Source organism: Mastigoproctus giganteus, chromosome 3 (genome assembly GCF_048544385.1).
Source record: "Mastigoproctus giganteus isolate SK-2022 chromosome 3, ASM4854438v1, whole genome shotgun sequence".
Classification (NCBI taxonomy): Eukaryota; Metazoa; Arthropoda; class Arachnida; order Uropygi; family Thelyphonidae; genus Mastigoproctus; species Mastigoproctus giganteus.
In genome coordinates, this window is record NC_143577.1 from 229,740,222 (window position 1) to 229,760,368 (window position 20,147).

The window sequence follows — 20,147 nt, forward strand, 5'->3', positions numbered from 1 at the left end:
AGTTTTAGAAGGGTTGAAATCAACTAAGTTCTCTTTGCCCCACTGGAGAATTACCTGAAGATCAGCATTTAAGGAAGTGGCAGCAGACTTTCGAGAAGTTGAAGCTGATTGAACAGGGCAAGGTTTCTCAAAATGGAAAGTGGGATGCAATGTGCTATCATCGGCAAAACTATGGGCAGGATTTCCAGTCGATGGAAGAAGGTCATTAATATACAAGAGGAAAAGAGTTAGTTAGTTAGTTATTTGGTTTTTAGGAGCATTAGCAACTAAGGCCATATTGCTCTGGGATATGCAGTAGTCATTCCCTGACCTTTCTGTATCCTCCGTATTTGGTGGTGACGGGCTCGAACCTCGGTCTAATCAAGAAGCGTGTGCTACGCACTGCTGCTCCTTCCCACCTGGCTACGGAGGTGCCGAGAAAAAGAGTGGGGGAAAGAACTGAACCTTGGGGGACACCGGCATTAGTGGAGAAGTTAGAAGACAGAGAGCCATCTACCATCACCCTCAGTGTGCGATCAGAGAGAAAACTGGATAACCAATTACTAAAAACAGTTGGCAAACCATAAGATGGAAGCTTGTTTAGAAGACCTTTATGCCAAACACGATCGAAAGCCTTTGAGATGTCAAGAGCAACTACTTGTGTTTCACCAAACCTTTCCATTGAATTAGTCCATAAATGGGTAACAAAAGCCAGAACATCACCAGTGGACCGACACTGACGGAATCCATACTGGCGATCGTTGATCAGACGAAAGGTTTCTAGATAGTTTAAAAGTTGGTGGTTAATTCATTTCTCCATTACTTTAGAAAGAGTAGAAGTAATTGCAATGGGACGATAATTTGATGGGAGGGATTTGTCATCCTGTTTAGGACCTGGCTAGATATGAGCAAATTTCCAAGCAGAAGGAAAAACACCTTTAGAATAAGAAAGTGAAAAAAGGCGGCAAAGAATAGGAGTAAGTTCAAGAGCACAGGTTTTGAGAACAAGTGGAGAATTATCATCAGGACCTGGAGCTTTCTTAGCATCAAGATTCGTCAAAATCTTTCTCACATCCTTTTGATGGAAGACTATAGGAGGCAATGAATGGAGCGTGTTGGGAATGGTGGGAGGTGTTTTACCAAGTTCATTAATATATGAGTTGGAAGAAAAATGGGATGCTAGCAGGTCAGCTTTATCCTTGGTTGAAGTGACAACAGAACCATCTGGTTTGGACAGAGGTGGGAGCAGAGATGGGCAAAAGTTGCAGCCAATAGCTTTGGCAAGAGACCAGAATGCTCGGCTACCATTAGGGCAAGAAGCAAATTTTCTACTCTTAGCCTGTTCAAACTCTAGTTTGGGCTGATTAATAATTGCTTTACAATTGTTGCGAGCTTTGGTGTAGGCAGAAAATGAAACTGAAGAATTAGAAACAAGCCAATTACGATATGCAACATTCTTCTCTTGAACAGCCTTAGCACATTTATTGGAAAACCAAGGTTTAGATAAAGGACGAGATTTTAAAGTGGAGTGTGGGATAACGGATTCCATTCCTGCAAGAATAATTTCACTGACACGATCTGAGCAAACGCTGATATCAGAAATTTCGAAACAGTAACCTGACCAAGGAAAAGAAGAAAAGAAATCTCGCAGGTCATCCCATTTTGCAGTCTTGTAATGCCAAACAACACTAGGTTGGGAATAGCCATGAGATAAAGGCTCCATTGGAGAAGAGACAATCACCAAGTTGGGATCTGAAGTGTCTAAAGGACCTCTCACTTCGACCGTGTATTTAGAAGAGTTGTTTGTGAGAAAAAGATCAAGCGTGTTGGCTGTATGATTAGGATTGTCCGGTATTCTTGTAGGTAAATGAATAATCTGTGCAAGGTCATTGGTAATTGCAAAAGCCTCAGCATCTCGACCAGCAGGGTCGGTGTGACTAGAAAATGGAAGCCAGCTGGAGTTGTGAACATTAAAATCACCAAGGAAAATTACCTCACTGTTAGGAAAGTTGGACTGGACAAAGTCAAGTTGCAAAGAGAGGAAGTCAAAAAGCTCCAAGTGATTAGTGGAGTTGGGAGAACGGTAGAGACAACAGATGAATTTTACACAATGAGGTAGAGAGATTTTAAGCCAGAGAAGACCAAAGAGAGTAGATTCCAAATTGCCAAGTCTCTCACAGGGAATATCGGAACGGACATATGCACAAGAACCACCTTTGAGCCGAAAAGAATCCTACAGCGAATGATTTGGGCATCTGAGATGAACAGTAGTTAAATCAACCGAAAACTGAGATTCTGTCAAAAAAAGTAAATGGGCTTTGGCAGACTGCAAGAGGAAATGGACATCATTAAGATTAGAATTGAGACCACGTATATTTGTGAAATGAATTAGGAAGTGCTCGGGAGGTTTACATCTTTTCGCAGATAAGCTTGCTCTATTAGTTTAACAATTTGTGGTGTATTCACTAATAGTAAGAAAAAGTAGGTGGGACATGCTGTATGAAGTAATGAAATTTTTGGATATGGCGTACACATGGTAAAAATATACCCAGATCCTTGACATAACATGGCCTCAACAATGCTTCCCGCATACACACTACTCGTACTCCCTCCAGTCACTATCTGGCAGAGTAGAGGTAGCAAGATTATACACTAGCTGATCTGGAAGCCTCCTAGAGAGTTACCAACAGGTTCAGTCTGGTGTACTAACTAGCGGCCATCCTGCGAACACTGTTTTAGAGCTGTACCCTCGAAATGTAGGAATATTGGATCTCGCCACGATGTTCATCATAAGCTCAAAAGTCATCAATCATACTGCATGATGGAAGAGATAGGGAAGGGTTGACCGGAACTTAGCGCTAGAGACTAAAAATAGGTTCCACCACGTCAAGCCTCCAATAAGCAAAGTGGTAGTATTGCACTGGTTGATGAGAGTCATCTACCACCTAGTACTGCCTGGTAACATAGAGGGGCGACGTTCCTCCATGTGGTGTGGGCACCGCACCTCGACCCCTGCTTACATTGGTTCACACCCTGGGTGGTCACCCACCATGTACTTGTGCATGGAAGTTATACCCAGAATTACTAACAGTCCCACCATTGTGAAGGTGCAAGCAGAGGATTTGGCTGTCACAGACCATCCAGACTTTGCCGAAATTGGGTCCACTTGACTTGAGTGCCACCCGAATATCAGTTCCATCAGTGTTTTAGACTCCCAGGTAGCAAGTGCAGCTTGTCTGGCATATCTGAGAGAATGTTTGTGACAACCTCAAGGACCTAGCATTTGTCACTGTTAAACTTCAGTTGCCATTTCTCAGCCCATCTGCCCAGCATTTTCAGATCCTGTAGCAGCAGCCTATTGTCATTACTGTTATTAACAACCCTGCCAACCTCTGTATCATCTGCAATCTTTAATTTTAAGCTTGATATACCTTCATCAATATCATTGATAAATATACAAAACAACGATGGGCCCAACACAGAACCCTGAGGGACACCACTAATAACATTAGTCTATGTAGAGCAGTACCACTCTTTTTGATCACATTGATTACCACTCTCTGTCTTCTCCCACTCAACCATCCTTTTATCCATTGTAGCAACTCGCCCTTAATGCCATACTGCTCCAATTTGTACAGTAGACTTCCATGTGCAACAGTATCAAAAGCTTTCCTGAAATGCAAGTATATGATATCAAAATTATTTTTTGCATCTAGTTCCTTTGTGACCACGTCATAGTATCCAATCAAATTGGTCAGACAAGACTTCCCCTTAACAAACCCATGCTGTGTCTGAATTATTACTGTTGTCTTGTCTAGATGATCCTGCAATGCTTCTTTCCAGTAACTCCATTATTTTCCCGGGAACAGAAGTCAAACTAACAGATCTGTAATTACTCATGTCACCCTTTGATTCCCCTTTGTGAATTGGAGATGCGTTTGCACATCTGCAGTCCATGGGGACTTCCCCTAAGTCCAAGGATGCTCTCATAATTATGGCTATGGGTTTGCTTACTTCCTTTGCCACCTCCTTTAATATAACTGGATAGATCCCATCTACCCGAGGTGCCTTTCTTATGTTTAACTTCAACAATTTCTTCTCCACTTTGCTCTCAGTTATTACAAAATCATTTAACTCCCTGTTAAAGTCTGATAAACATCTGGCTCTCTCCTTGAATAACTCCTCATGGGTGAATGTATATGCAAAATACTCATTTAGTTTGCCAGCTATCTGAGAATGATCATCTACAGTCAAAGCATTGATATCAAGTGGACCAAACTAATTCATCCCCTTTCTTTTAGAGTTTATATAAGTAAAGAAGTCTCTGCTGTTTTTCTTTGCATCCTTTACCACAGATTTCTCATAATCTATCTTCACCTGCCTAACCTCCTTTGTGACTTGATTACAGACTAGCTTGTATCTACCATAGGCTTATGTGTCACCTGACAATTAATGTGCATCCCATGCAGTTTTCTTCTCTGCCAAAAGTCTCATCAGTTCATTTGACATCCATCTGGGCCTAAACCTAGATCAGTATTTCTTAGTTGGAACAAAAAGCCTAGTAGCTTCCAAAATTATCCTTGAATGCTTCCCATTTGGAATTCACCGTTGGTAACGTCATCAGTTGATCCCACTGTATAGAATTTAAAAAAAACTCTCTGAGACCACTGTAGTAACCTTAAGAAAGCAAAAACCCTTTCCTTTACCCCTGATGGTAATTAAATCTTTAAGTAAATCCCACATCAGTACACTGTGATCACTGTCACCTAGTGGTTCCTTTATCTGTAAATTCTTAATGCATAAATAATCACTGCTGATAATCAGATCAAGAATGTTACTCCCTCTTGTTGCCTCCTAACATTCTGCTGTAGAAAACAATCATCCACTAAAGTCACCAAAGGCCTTGGTGTGCAAGTGACCAACCCACAAGTTCCAATCTATATCTGGGAAGTTAAAATCCTCCATTATAAGACACTCTGATTTACTGGCCCACTCTATTTCTCTGTATAACTGTTCATTCTACTCATCAGAGTCATTAGGCCTATAACAAACTCCTACCCTCACTTTTGCTTTCCCAGTGCTTATGTCAGACCAAACTGATTCAACATTGCACTGTCTATCTATGTCCTGTTCAAGAGAGAATGCACTTCCTTAGATTTTATGTGTTTCTTAACTAACAGCATAATCCCTCCTCCCTTTCTACCCTGTCTATCTTTTACGTACACATTGTACTCCCCAAATTACAATTCTGCATCCCTTATATCAGAGTGACACCGTGTCTCTGATATCCCAACAATATCTGCCTTGGATGTCTGTACCCACACTTCAAATTCATAAAATTTATTTACTATACTCCTAGCAGTGGTGTACTCCCCAAATTACAATTCTGCATCCCTTATATCAGAGTGACACCGTGTCTCTGATATCCCAACAATATCTGCCTTAGATGTCTGTACCCACACTTCAAATTCATAAAATTTATTTACTATACTCCTAGCAGTGGTGTACATGTAAGTATACATGCACCTGTTCTTACTCTTGGTTACTCTAACACAGCCCATATATTTACTTGTTTCATGACTCCCAGCAACTTGCTTTCCTGGCTGCTGCTCATTCCAACGGAAGGAGTGCAAGAATCATTTCCACCTGTGTCTGCAGCTTCTGTTAATCTATTAGTCTGTGAATCCTCCCCCAAGCTAGCAGTTTTCTGACCCACCTAACATTGCCTCGATAGCATCAGCAAATATTCATGCACCCATCCTATATAAGTGTATCCCATCCCTGTAGAAGCAATCTCTCCTGTTAACAAGCACAGATCACACTGAGAAAAATATTACCCCATGAGCCATGCACAATCTCTCCACGGCCGAATTGATTGACAAGGCTCACATCATATACTCCCTCCTATTGTGTCCGGGCAGAATTTCTGACACTTTCAAATTTAACCGTAACTAGCAACTTTTTTTTCAACACTGACCTATACTTGCTGAGTAAATCTGCAAATCTTCTACACTTAATGTCATTAGTGTCAACGTGTACAACGATATCACCTTTTGTGCCCTTAAAAGATATCTGTTCTACAACATCAACTTTTGCCCCTGGCAGGCACAGCCTGGTCCTATTCCACCTATCCTTTTTGCACAATATATTTTCCATTTCTCTGACAAGTGAGTCACTGACAATAACTAGCTCCTGTGGGACCAGTGCATTCTGCCCTGATGATTGCTGCTGTTTCGTCTGTAGCACAAGAGAGAGCTCTGGCATTGAATTGGGCAGCTGAGAGCTTCACGGGGGTCCCCATTTTAATTCCTTCGAGGGCATCTACCCAACTCTTCAAGCTCTCATAGGCGCTCATCAGAACACTGAGTTGGTGCCTAATTTCTTCACATTCTCTCCAGCTAACACAACAAAGACATCCTCCATGGGTAGATCATGTTCTGTTTGAGAGAGATCTGCAAACGTTACTTCCTGATGCACATTTTTTTTAGATTTTGATGCATTGGAGAATCACTCCCCTCTGTTCTCTCATTAAACCACAGCACTTTCGCTAATTTGTGCACATTGCTTTGCTGCTCTAGTCCGGGGCATGCTTTCCATTTAAATACAATTTAATTAAAATTGATTATCCAGAAATTTTTTTTTACCATCTATCCCATAAAATCAAAAGTCTAGTGTGTGTGTGTGTGTGTGTGTGTGTGAAAATTGGGGTTTCTGAAAAGAAAATTCAAAGTTTTATGTTTAAAACAACTCAACTTTATTCTTATTTTTACATAAATATATAATAATAACTTTATCATCAATTTGCTATACATAGAAAGAATAATTCGACCAGTTTCAGAGGGTCCGATTTGTGGACCCAGTGTGTTATCTGGGAAGGTAGCAGCAGACCTGACAGATGACTCTGACTTTGAGTAATCAGTGAAGGTGGGCAAGAAGTTGAGTATTCGGCTTAGTAAGCAGAATTGAGTTGTTGGTGGACAAGAAGTGGAGTGGTAGCCTTAGTGGGTAGCTTGAATAAATTTAAGGAAGAATTAGACATATTAGAAGAGATGAACAGATGAGACGGGTTATTTGTTTATTTATTATTATTATTTTTTGTCTGATGCTGTATAAGCTTGTTTCCTTGCACCATTTGCCAGTACTACTACTAATAATAATAACTCTAACTTAAATTTTTAATTTACAGCTATGTTAAATTTTATTCTAAAGTTACAGTGTATAAAGTTCACTGCAAGGGCATCAGCACAGTTATATTATTCTTTCATTAAATATTTATACTTTGTTACCCACACAGTGAAGTGTCTTTCTTTCAGTGATTTATTATACCTATATGTTACCATTCCCTTCAGCACAAATACCAGAAGTTCTGTAGTATTTCAAGGTGCCACAGAAAAATTATGCTCAGTGACATAGGCCGACCAGGTTAGCCGGGTGGGTAAAGTGCCTGCCTAGCAACCCAAAGGTCGTGGGTTCGAATCCTGCCTCGGGCTTGGATCAAAGTACTGCAAAAACCTTGGGAGGTGCATTATGGCCACAGAAGCCGATGCACCAACAACTACCAAATAAAAATAAATAAATAAAAAAAAAACAGTGACATAGAATTCCTCCTACTAACTAAAATGATTATAACTTAAATATCTCCAAAATGTTAACAACAAATTATTTTCCATTTTAACTTATACTCTATTTAGGAAAAGGACACAATCCATGTAAATAAAAGCACATGAATGCTCAAAAAAAAAAAAAAAAATCATCAGTACTGAGGATTCAAAGTGGGCCAGTCTTCTTGCATAACTCCTTGTTGTACTGAGATACCACTTATCCTTCATTCATTCATACTGAGCAAATATAATACTTGATGCCATTAACCTAACAGTCTAACTGGGCTCCAACAACTGAAAACATGATAATCACATTTTATTTACAGCTTAGTTTATTATTGACATCCTTTCCATGAACAGACAGTCAGCTGCAGCATGATAAAGGTATCAGAACTTAATGATATAAATTTAGCAGCCTCTAATGAGGATTTAGGGTGCTTTCGGGGGTTCCACAGAAATAGATCATACATTTAAAAGCATATTATAACTACACTTGGCATCCAAAATTTAAGTTATAACCATGTTTTGTTTTCTTTTTATTTTATGAACATAACTATTGTTTATACATATAACTCTGAAAATTCTTACATAAAATTTGACATCCTGATGTAACATGATAAATGAAAATATTAATTTAATTTATAAAAGGGCACACTTGCAACAGAACCACACAGTACACATCACATTTAATTAAGTTTTTCTCCTTCTATGGAAAGCAATGTAGATGAAGCAATGTAGATGTCTGAAAGATGTGGTAGATAGCTATTGGCAGAATATTAGCTTAAACATGTCAAGAATTGCAATAATCAGGAGAGTGGAAAGGTGGCATTGCAGACAGGTCCAAGATAAGAAGCATTAAGAACATTTGGAAGGCCCATCCTATCTGGCTCTAACATTCAGAATTCAAAGGGAAATGACAGCGAAGCAGCTCTCGCTCTTTCTCTCAATAGCCATAGGAAAAGTTTCTGCACCACTTTGTATTTTCTGCATTTTTTGGCTCCAGAAGCAGACAATGCTGCTTCTGGAGTCAAAACCAGTAAGCAAACATTCTCTTAGCAGATGAGTCAAGATTCATTATTGAAGCTGATTCTTTGTTCTCTGGAAAAAATGTGGAACCCATTCCTATCCCTCTAACATCAGGGGAAAGAAAAAACTTCATAGCCATGGTATGATGGTCTTATGTGGCACCATAATGAACAACTTCACTGATCTCCACACCTTTGAAGGAAACACCTCAATTGATCAAAAGTAAAGGGGACAAAATTCTTTATTTCATTGATGAAAATGAATCAGGTAAAAATTATATTCTTCAGATGGAGCAGGTAACCACATCTCTGGATATTAATCTGACTGAGCATGCTTGGAATGAAACAGGAAGCTAAATATCTGAGAGACACACTAACCTCCTCCTAGAACCATATATGCATTAATAACTGCTCTTGTAGGAAAGTAGGATTGATTATCCCAAGGCTTTCATCAGCTTTGTAAACAGTATGGCAGCATACACCCTATGCGCTTAACAATTTGCCATGATTGTGCAGGTCTGTTTGCTCAATTATAAGTAGTCATGCTCATATGATTATAATACACAAAAACAGTGGCATATTTCTACTCAAACTCAATACAGTCATATTAATAATCATCCACAAAAGAATTCATGAATTCTATCAAGCTCAGATTTCAATGTTCACAAGTAGTTGATTTTTTTGTGTGATTGTAACTTAACTTTTGGATGCCAAGGTATAACCACTTCTCCCTGGACAGTAAATTTAAACATTTTAGAAGCAGAATCAATTGTCACTGTTGCTACAGTAATGCTGCAAATACTTGAATACTCTATTGAACAAGAAACTGCTGAATACCTTATTCCAGAACAAAGATATAACACTAAACTATGCATACAAACCACCATATCTTTTTATTCATGACAGTGTCCAGGAAGGATGCAATACTTGCTGTGCTTATTGGGAAACTTTTCATTGAATGCCCCTAATACAACAGAAAACTAGCAAACTGTTGTTTAATGAAAGAGAATGCATCTACAAAAGCTGTGAAAGGAAACTAATTAGATTTATAATTATCTGAGAGCATTCTTATATTCTACAATCTCTGACAAAAGCTGACCTAATTATGATAAAGTAAACTATACAATTTAAGTTACCTTCCATTGCAGACAATAATTCTGAATGTAACTGACCATCAATGATATTCTGGTTGCCATTACTTAAACTGGGAATTTCAAAAGATGTCTGCTGATGTAATGTTGGAATTTCCTGATGTTCTGGATACTGTTGTTCTCTAAGATCAGGCTGCTGGAAATGATGTTGGAAATTTTGAGAGTGAACAGATGGATGGTATATATCCTGTACTTGAGGCTGGAGAACAGCAGGCTGAAATTCTTGCAACTGTGTTGAAAACTCTTGTGACTGGATACCTTGTTGAATTTGGTGAGGATGTTGGGGAGACAAATGGGAAATTTTTTGCTGCTGAAGTTGAGGAGGTTGCATAGCTTGTGGCTGGTAACATATAGGTTGGGAAGAATGTGGAATTAACTGTGAAGAATACTGAAGCAGTTGATGAACTTGTGGATGATGAATTTGAGAAGCTTGCTGATGTGGAGAAATCACAGATGGAACGTGCTGAATTTGATGATGATGGGGACTCTGAGGAACATGTTGGATTTGTTGAGGATGTGAGAGTTGGGTGATTTGAGTTTGAGGAACTTGAGATACAGGCTGAATCTGCTGAGATTGCCCAAGTTGAATATTTTGAATTTGTTGTGGTTGTGAAAACTGAGACATTTGTTGAATCTGCTGAAGTTGAGAAATCTGAGGAATTTGCTGAGACTGAAGCTGAGTGAACTGTGGTAGAGATGACTGAAAATGCTGCGTTTGAATATGCTGATTATCTTGAGATATGTTAATTGAATCCATTTGGGAAGGCTGTATATAAGACTGCACTGATGACTTTGTTTGGTGTTCAGAAGTTGATAACACTTGAGATACTTGAATATTCTGATTAATCTGCTGCTGGTGCTCTTGTGGATTAGACGTTTGCTGGCTTTGTTCATGTGTAGTATGTGCTGGTTGATGTTGCTGTTGGTACAAATGTCTTTCTCGCTGAAGTGATGAAATTTGGTTTCTTATCAGCATGGCAACAATGCGAGTATCTTCCTCCATAATATTACCAGTCAATGCCTGAAAAAAAAAAAAAAATATATATATATACACACACACACACACACACACACACAAAGCGAGAAAAAAAAAGAGGAAGATAGAGAGTGATAGAAGGGGGTTAGAAGGTAATAAAAAAACAAAAAAAAAAGGTTTAAATATGCGATAAATAATTTACAAAATTTTAAAAAAATATGGATGTTGCCACACAGCTTACAAAACCAGCCTCTCATCAGTTAATGGCCAGGACTGCAAGCAAAATAACAGCATGTGTTTTCACTTATGATGTAAACCACAAGCCAGAGAGTAAAAAGCATAAACATAAATAAAAATGAAAATAAAATTTTGTTACCGAAATAAATCAAAATGAAAATTTTTTACAAGGATTAAAAGATTTTTTTTTTTAAAAATGACTTGTGAACTTTACAGTTGGCACTATGAAGACAAGAAATTAAAAACTAGAATCGGAAACAGAAATTTCTAGAAACAACTTATTAGTCTAATCCAAGTAAAGGTAAAGAGATTTGAAAATACAGAAAAAAGCAAGTAGCCTTTGAAAAATAACTTGCATTGTAGAGACACACGAGGAAAAGGTGGCACAACACTGTACACAGGACAAAGCAAAACCAAAACTGAATAACACTTGCCAATGAGATAGAAATATGAAGTTATACAACAGCAGCACCTAGTGACAAAAATTTTGCCAAAACTAGAAAAAGTAAAACTAAAAAAAAAAAAAAAAAATACACACACACACCACATAGAAACATCATACTAAATGTAGTCATAAACTATTAAATGTATGCTACATACATAATGTACAAGCCTACAGTGAAAAATGGGAAATATTTTCATATCTGTCTCCCACTTTATCATCTTATTTTGCATTTTTTACTCTAGGCTTATACATTATGTACATTTAATAGTTTATGACTATATTTAGTATGATGTCTTTATGAGATGTATGCTTTAAGTTTTTACTTATTTCTAATTTTGACAAAATTCTGATCACTAGGTGCCACTGTCATATAACTTTATATTTGTATCTCATTGGTGAGGCGCCTTCGTAGCCTGGTGGGAAGGAGCAGCAGTGCGTAGCACACGCTTCTTGATTAGACCGGGGTTCGAGCCCGTCACCACCAAATACGGAAAGGTCTAAGTGATGACCACCGCATATTCACGGAGCAATATGGCCTTAGTTGCTAATGCTCCTAAAAACAAAATAACAACAACAATCTCATTGGTACATGCTATTCAATTTTGGTTTTGTTTTGTCCTGTGTAAAGTTGTGTTACCATCTTTTCCTCACATGTCTCTATAATTCAAGTTATTTTTTCCAAGGCCACTTACTTTTTACTGCATTTTTTAATCTCTTTATCTTTACTTGGATTAGAGTAATAACTTATATGTTTCTAGAAATTTCTGATGTCAATTCCAGTTTTTAATTTCTCGTCTTCATAGTGTCAGCTGTAAAGTTCACAAGCCATTTTCAAAAACACCCCTTTTAATCCTTGTTAAAAATTAATTTTGTTCATAAAATTTTATTTTCATTTTCATTTATTTCATGTGGGGCAGAATAATGATCAATGGCTGTACGCCGCACCCCTCTTCGTGTTTTTGATAAGGGTACTGTTAACTGTACAGAGGTACAGATTCTCATTTTTATTTATGCTTATGCTTTTTACCCTTTGACTTGTGGTTTACTTCAGAAATGAAGACATGTCGCTATTTTGCTTGCAATACTGGCTGTTGACACCTGATGAGAGGCCGGTTTTGTAAGTTGTATGGCAACATCCTTATTTTGTCAATTTTTGTAATTATTTATTTTGTATTATACATATTTTTTTTCTTTTTTGTTGCCTTCTATTACTCTCTACCTCCCTCATTTTTTTTCTTCACTTTATTGTCCATGCTCTGCGTAGGTTTACATTTGCTGCCTTGGAATGCACTAGACTACTTCCTCATTTTTCCATTTTTCTTCCTTCTTGTTATTCTATTTAACATATATATGTATGTATATACAGGGTGTCTCAAAAATATTGGTACAAACGTTTAGGGGAGGTAGGTAACATCTAAAGGAATGTGAATTGCATAGGAACCCATAACCAGAAACGTCATGGGAAAGTAGTAGCAGAGGCACAAGAAGCAGAAATGACACAAGACAGTAATTAGTGGCAAACATTTATTTGACATAATTAACAATTAATTAACTATGGAGTACGAGATGGATGCATTTCATGATGTTACAACAGATGCTTGAAGGTTCCACCATCAGACGCGATGCATGCATGACAAGGAGGTGATTATTCCATTGTATAAGGCAATGGTAAGGCCACATCTTGAGTACTGTATACAGGTCTGGAGGCCTCATTTCAAGAAAGATGTAGAGCTGCTGGAACGGGTACAGAGAAGGGCAACAAGATTAGTAAATGGAACAAAGGGTTGCTCTTACGAAGAAAGGCTTAAGTTTTGCAAATTACAGAGTCTGGAGACTAGGCACCGGCGAGGTGATCTGATAGAGGTGTATAAGGCTTTGAATGGTTTGAGCATGCTCAATGCCAATGGGATTCTTCATCTTTCTCAGAATAATCACCTCAGAGGGCATAAATTCAAATTGAGGAAGGACGGATGTCGGATAGATGTGCGGAAATTTGCCTTTGGCCAGCGGGTGGTTGGTTGGTGGAACCGACTTCCATCACTGGTTGTTGAAGTTGATAGCCTAAACAAATTTAAAGCTCAACTGGACAGGTATTTCGAACGAACGGAGGGGTGAAATGGGAGTGGGTTTTTTTTTTTTTTTTTTTGTTTTTTTTGGCTGATGCTGAATAAGCTTGCTTTCTTGCATCATATGCCTCTGCTAATGCTAATGCTAATGCTAATGACACCAACGCAGCATTCTTTGACAGTAGCAGCAGCAGCACAAACGAGTCTCGCCCCGAGATCCATTTCCGTCACCACAGGCGATTCATACACGATAGATTTGAGGGCCCCCACAGAAAGAAATCAAGACTCGATAAATAAGGTGAGCGTAGGGGCCAGGCAACGGGTCCACCCCGGCCAATCCATCGACACCCAAAATGCCTGTTCAAATGGTCACGAACACACCTTCCATAGTGGGCAGGTGCCCCGTCATGTTGAAACCAAATGTTGCGTCTCACATTTGCTGGAACATCGTCAAGTAACCCTGGTAGAACTTGTTCAAGAAAGATCCAATATTTAGCGGAGTTCATGCGGGATGGTAACAGGTATGGGCCGACTAAGCAGTCACCAACCATACCTGCCCACACATTTATTGCAAAACGATGTTGTGCCACATGGGGGCGCACACCGTGTGGGTTGTTGTGAGCCCACACATGAGCATTGTGCTGATTGAATAAGCCTTCCCAAGTGAAATAAGCCTCATCCGTGAACAAAACATAGGCTGGAAAATTCAAGTCTTGAACACTTTCTTGGAGAAACCACTGCGCAAAAGTCACATGTGCAGGATGATCTTGAGGAAGCAGGAACTGAACCCTTTGGAGATGAAAGGGGTGTACGGAATCGTCGTGCCAGACCCACTGTACACTGCAATGAGACACTCCTAAGGCAGAGGCAACGGTACATGTGCTGGTAGTAGGATTATTCTGGACGGAATTCAACACACTTTTTTCCATGGCGGAAGTTCGCGTCGAACGTGGTCTGCCCGCACTACTCCTGTTACCTCTAAATGACCCATAATCGCACAAATTTTAATTTACACGTGCAAACAAACGTTGGCCCAGTACATGTCTGTCTGGGAAGCATTCTCCATAAATTCATTGAGCGGCTCGTCCACTGCCCTCTGCTAATCCATACACTAGGTGCATGTCTGCCAGCTCACAGTTCGTATATCAATGCATGCTCTTCGTGCAGCAACTACTGCTTGAATGAGTAAATCAGAAATTTTCCCTCTCGCAAACTGATGAACAGCGCCGTGTACCAACTTACAGTGACGTTTCCGGTTATGGGTTCCTCTGCGATTCACATTCCTTTAGATGTTACCTACCTCCCCTAAATGTTTGTACCAATATTTTTGAGACACCCTGTATATATATATATATATATATATATATATATATATATATATACACTGAGTGATCACTGAATTATGACTACCTACTTAATACTTTGTAGGTCCTTCTTTTGCCCTCAGTACAGCAGCTATCCAACGTGGCTTGATTCAACAAGATGTTGGATGTGTTCGGGAGGTAGGGCCAAGCAAGCTGTGTGTAATGTGGTCAGCAATGCAGGTATGGAAGTGATTGGTATATCCAGATACCTAATATGCCTTTCCATAGTGTCCCACAAGTGCTCTATGGGATTGATTTCAGGGGAATTCGGAGGCCAATCAATAGGCTGGAAGTCAGAACTGTGTTTCTCAAACCATTCCTGCACAACAAGTGCCCGATGGCTCGGTGCATTGTCATCTTGGAAGACACTATTGCCATCGGGAAAAAGTGTAACATAGCAGGATGTATACAGTCAGCAAACAGTTGACGATAGCAGAGACCACTGATTCATTGTTCCACATGCACCAGTGGTCCAAGTTCCTGCCAGTGAAACATGCCCCACACCATACAACCACCTCCACCAGCCTGCTTGATGCATGATGGATCAAGAGCCTCATGTTGTTGATGCCAAATCCATACACGATCATCCACGGTGTGGAGTAAATAACATGACTCATCCGACCAGCACACCACCTTCCAGTCTTCTAATGTCCAACTTGCATGCTCTTTGCACCAGGCAAGTCTTTTATGCTGATGAATCTTGGCTAGGAGAGGATGCTGTAGGGGTGGTCTGCTGGTATAGCCCATACGTGCAAGCATGTGATGCATGGTTATGCCAGATATTATTCCAGGGTGGCTCGTGTTGTATTGGGTAGTCACCTCTTCAACAGTGCTGTGCCTGTTCGCGTCGTCGGACCTGGCACTCACCTCTAAGATCAACCTTTTGCTGCCTTTGCAGTTTTGCTGTCAGGTCGTTGTTTGACCATTTTGACACCAGTCCTGGTACACTTTAACTACGGCGGCTCTTGAACACCCCACCAGTCCTAAAGCCATTTTGGAAACTGAGGCACCAGCTCGTCGAGCATCCACAATCTATCCTTTTATCAAAGTCCGATAAATCCTTCCTTTTACCCATCATGCTCAGAATTTTACTACCTACTGAACCACTGATGTCTTATCTATGCTATGTAGGTCGACTACCTCACGTGGTCAACGGGTCGCATTCATTTTTCATAGGAGTGGTCATAATTCAGTGATCACTCAGTGTGTGTGTGTGTGTGTGTGTGTGTGTGTGTGTGTGTGTGTGTGTGTAAAAATATGTAAAATTATGTAGAGAAATATGGAATTTGCGAAATAGAAAAAGAGTATAAGAACAGATTAATGCCATCAAAATAATGATTGAACATTACACCAGTCTGTAAAACATATATTACATTTATTAAACTGAATAACAAGGGATTTATACAACTGATGAAATTTAATAAGAATTTGGAATATAAGTATCAGGGATGAAAAAATATACCTATAAGGCTATAGTGCCAAGTATTTAGGTAACCTAAGTTGGACTTCATTGTTGTACCCTATAATAAAATAATAAAAATAAAATGATGATGTAGCAAATTATTGATTAATGGATGCATTGAATGAGGCGTTAACTAGGGCTAGTGCCACTCTACATCCTATCAATAACTGGCTGAGGTTATCTGTTTCTGTTTGCCATTTGCCAGTTTGTCTAGGTTCAAATATAGTAAGAATATAATTTCAATACTCTAATATAATAATGCAATATATGATAAATTTAGCAGAAAACTGACAGAATAACTGCTAGTCTGACAGATAGCAGTGAAAAAAAAAAATAAATAAATAAAAATAATGGAAGTGAATCAAAAATAATGAAAGTACTAACTATTAATTTTTATTAGTGCAATTTATTTATGTAGTGAAAAGGAAAGGCTTATGCCAAAATTAAGGCGAATAGGAGGAGGAATAAGGATAGCAATAGACATCAATTTCACTCAAATTGCTCTAATAGATTTTGAGGTATAAAAATTTAGAGTTAGCAAGCTGAAAGCAAAAGCATATTATATAGATATGTTGGATTTACTGGGAGCATAACTGCCCAACCTTTTAGTAAGGATCCTGGTATTACAGTGTGTAGTGATATTTGAAGTAAATTTGAAGAAATTTTAGAATAGAAAAATGCCTGATAATAGAAGTTTTTTGAGTAAGATAAAAATAATATAAAAAATAATAATACAAGAAGTTTTTTTGAAGTGATATTACAGTATGTAGTTTTTTTATGTTTTTATATTATATTATTTTTATCTTATTCAAAAAACTTCTATTATATCAGGCATTTTTCTATTCTAAAATTTCTTCAAATTTACTTCAAATATCACTACACACTGTAATACCAGGATCCTCACTAAAAGGTCGGGCAGTTATGCTCCCGGTAAATCTGAAGTACCTATATAATATGCTTTTGTTTTCAGCTTGGTAACTCTAAATTTTTATACCTCAAAATCTATTAGACCAATTTGAGGGAAATTGAGGTCTGTTGCTATCCTTATTCCTCCTCCTATTCGCCTTAATTTTGGAATAAGCCTTTCCTTTTCACTACACAAATAAACTGCACTAATGACAATTAATAGTTGGTACTCACGTTCATTATTTTTGATTCACTTCCATTATTTTTATTATTAGTTTTTTTCACTGTTATCTGTCGGGCTAGTGGTTATTCTGCCAGTTTGCTGCTAAATTTAACATATATTGCATTATTACATTAGAGTAAAAATTATATTCTTACTATATTTGAACCTAGACAAAATGAAAAATGGCAAACAGAAACAGATAGCCTCAGCCAATTATTGAAAGGATGTATTGAGTGGAGCTAGCCATAGTTAAAGTTCCATTCAATGTATCCATTAATCAATAATTTACCACTACATCATTTTATTTTTATTATTTTATTATAGGGAACAACAATGAAGTCCAATATAGGTTACCTAAATACTTGGCACTATGGCCTTATAGGTATATATTTTCACCCCTAATACTTATATTCCAAATTCTTATTAAATTCATCAGCTGTATAATTCCCTTGGTATTCAGTTTAATAAATAATGTAATATATATATATATATACACACAGTCGATTCCGGTTATTTGGGACACGTCGGGACTAGTGCACTTTGGCCGGATTAAGCAGCTGCCCCAATTATCTGAAGTTTCGCGTAAATAGCTAAAAATACAATGCACCCTCGCTTTACAATTGATTCATTGTACAATCAAATCACATTACGATGGACTCACCATAGTAAAGTACCATTCACTATACGATGTATAGTTGTTGTTGTTATTTAGTTTTTAGGAGCAGGAAGAAAAGATTCTGAAAATTAATTTTTTTATATGATTGAAGATTCCATGGAAGTGTAAATACATTTCGCCATAATAACCCACAGAATTCCAGTTGTCGGTATTATCGCAAATTCAATAAGATTGAGTTTACTATCCATTTATGATAGATTGCACTAACAGAAAAGCCCAATAAAGAGGTGACTGCTAATTGTTTTATAGTGTTGAACTCCAGAAATCCGACCGAACCACATGGTACGGTTAGAGACAATCGTAGGGTAATCTCCAGTGCTGCGGTCTCCTGCCCCAATTAAACAGCATGTTGTCCCAATTAAGCTTGTTTGTTGTTTGTTATTTGGTTTTTAGGAGCATTAGCAACTAAGGCCATATTGCTCCGGGAATATGCGGTGGTCATTCCCTGACCCAATTAAGTGAAGTAAACCCTGGCTATTTTCTCGACTGGGTTCGGTTTTTTAAGATTTGCCCCAAATAAATGGCTGTCCCGATTAATCGGTACCCCAAATAACCGGAATCCATTGTATATGATTACAAAGGAATATTATAGAGGAAGATATGATATGAATATCTTCTTCCATAATATTACCAGTCAATGCCAAAAAAATAATAATAATAATTTATATATATACAGGGTGATTCACTACCAGTGCGACAAACTTGTAGGAGGTGTAGGGGGCACAAAGACGAATCGGAATCACATAACATTGCAGGGTCCGAAATGCCTTCGTCATGCGGTAGAGGACATTGAACGGGAGGTCGCGTGAACAGTGATCCCGCTGGAAGTCAGCATTTGCAAACCGTTTCTGTTGAAGAAACCAAGTAGCAAAAGTCCTCCGGAGTGGATAATCCGCAGGCTCCAATGATTGGACGCATTGCAGATGGTATGAACTCATTTGGTGTGTTGACAGTATCCTCCATACAGTGGATTGGGAAATACCCAATCATTGGCCTATCGCTCGAGTACTCTTACTCGGATTGCCTTCTGCAAGACGTAGGACATTCTCCTCATTGTCTGACGTCCTTGTCGTTCGCTCTTGATTCATGGTACTTCTCGTGAAACAACCAGTCTCACGTAACCTGTGCACACGTGCGAAAATCGTATGATGAGGAGCAAGGCTGTGCGGGAAACGTTCCTGGTACAAGCACAAAGCAGCGCGCCCATTACAGTCTGCAGCTCCATACGCGAGGTGCATGTCGGCCAGTTCAACGTTTGAATACTCGTCCATCCTACTGCTTTGGGAACCGGTTCACAAATGCTGACTTCCAGCGGGATCACTGTTCACGCGACCTCCCGTTCAACATCCTCTACCGCATGACGAAGGCATTTCGGACCCTGCAATGCTATGTGATTCCGAGTAGTCTTTGTGCCCCCTACACCTCCTGAAAGTTTGTCGCACTGGTAGTGAATCACCCTGTATATAATTATGTTAAATAGAACACAAATGTAAAAATAAGAAAGTAGAAAAATGTGGAAGTAATCCAGTGCAGTCCAAGGCAGCAAATGATAAACCTAGCATTGCATGGACAATAAAGTGATAAGGAGAGAGCAAAAGGAATTAAAGAACAGTTAATAAAAAATAATGTGAGAAGTGAGAAAGTTAAAGAAAGTGAGAGAGATAGAGCATGAAGATAATAGATAACTAATGAAATATGCATAATAAAAATACATAATTAAAAATAGATAAAAATTGTTCAAATAAGGATGTTGCCCACAAAACCGACCTCTCATCAGGTGCCAATGGCCAGAATTATGCTTTTTACCCATTGGCTTGTGCCAATGGGTAAAAAGCATAAACATAAACAAAAATGAAAATATAATTTAGATACCAATATAAATGAAAATGAGAATAAAATTTTATTTGCATTTTCATTTAGCAATACAGAATCAGAAATTTCAGTTATAACAAATGCAATATTGAGTCTTATCAAATATGGTGAAAAGAGTTTGTGCTTACGTTTGGGAAGGTGACACTTTTAATATTTATTGCAAT

General features: G+C 38.5%; 1 protein-coding gene across 5 annotated transcripts in view; it reads right to left on the minus strand.

Moving 5' to 3' along the window:
- LOC150088826 (uncharacterized) overlaps positions 1-20,147 on the minus strand; it is a 518,204-nt gene that overhangs the window by 211,254 nt on the left and 286,803 nt on the right. For all 5 annotated transcript variants that reach the window (XM_090369685.1, XM_090369682.1, XM_090369683.1 and 2 more), the window contains exon 9: positions 9,742-10,777. In XM_090369685.1, coding sequence (XP_090225811.1) covers positions 9,742-10,777 — 1,036 coding nt within the window. The remainder of the gene's footprint in view (positions 1-9,741; positions 10,778-20,147) is intronic.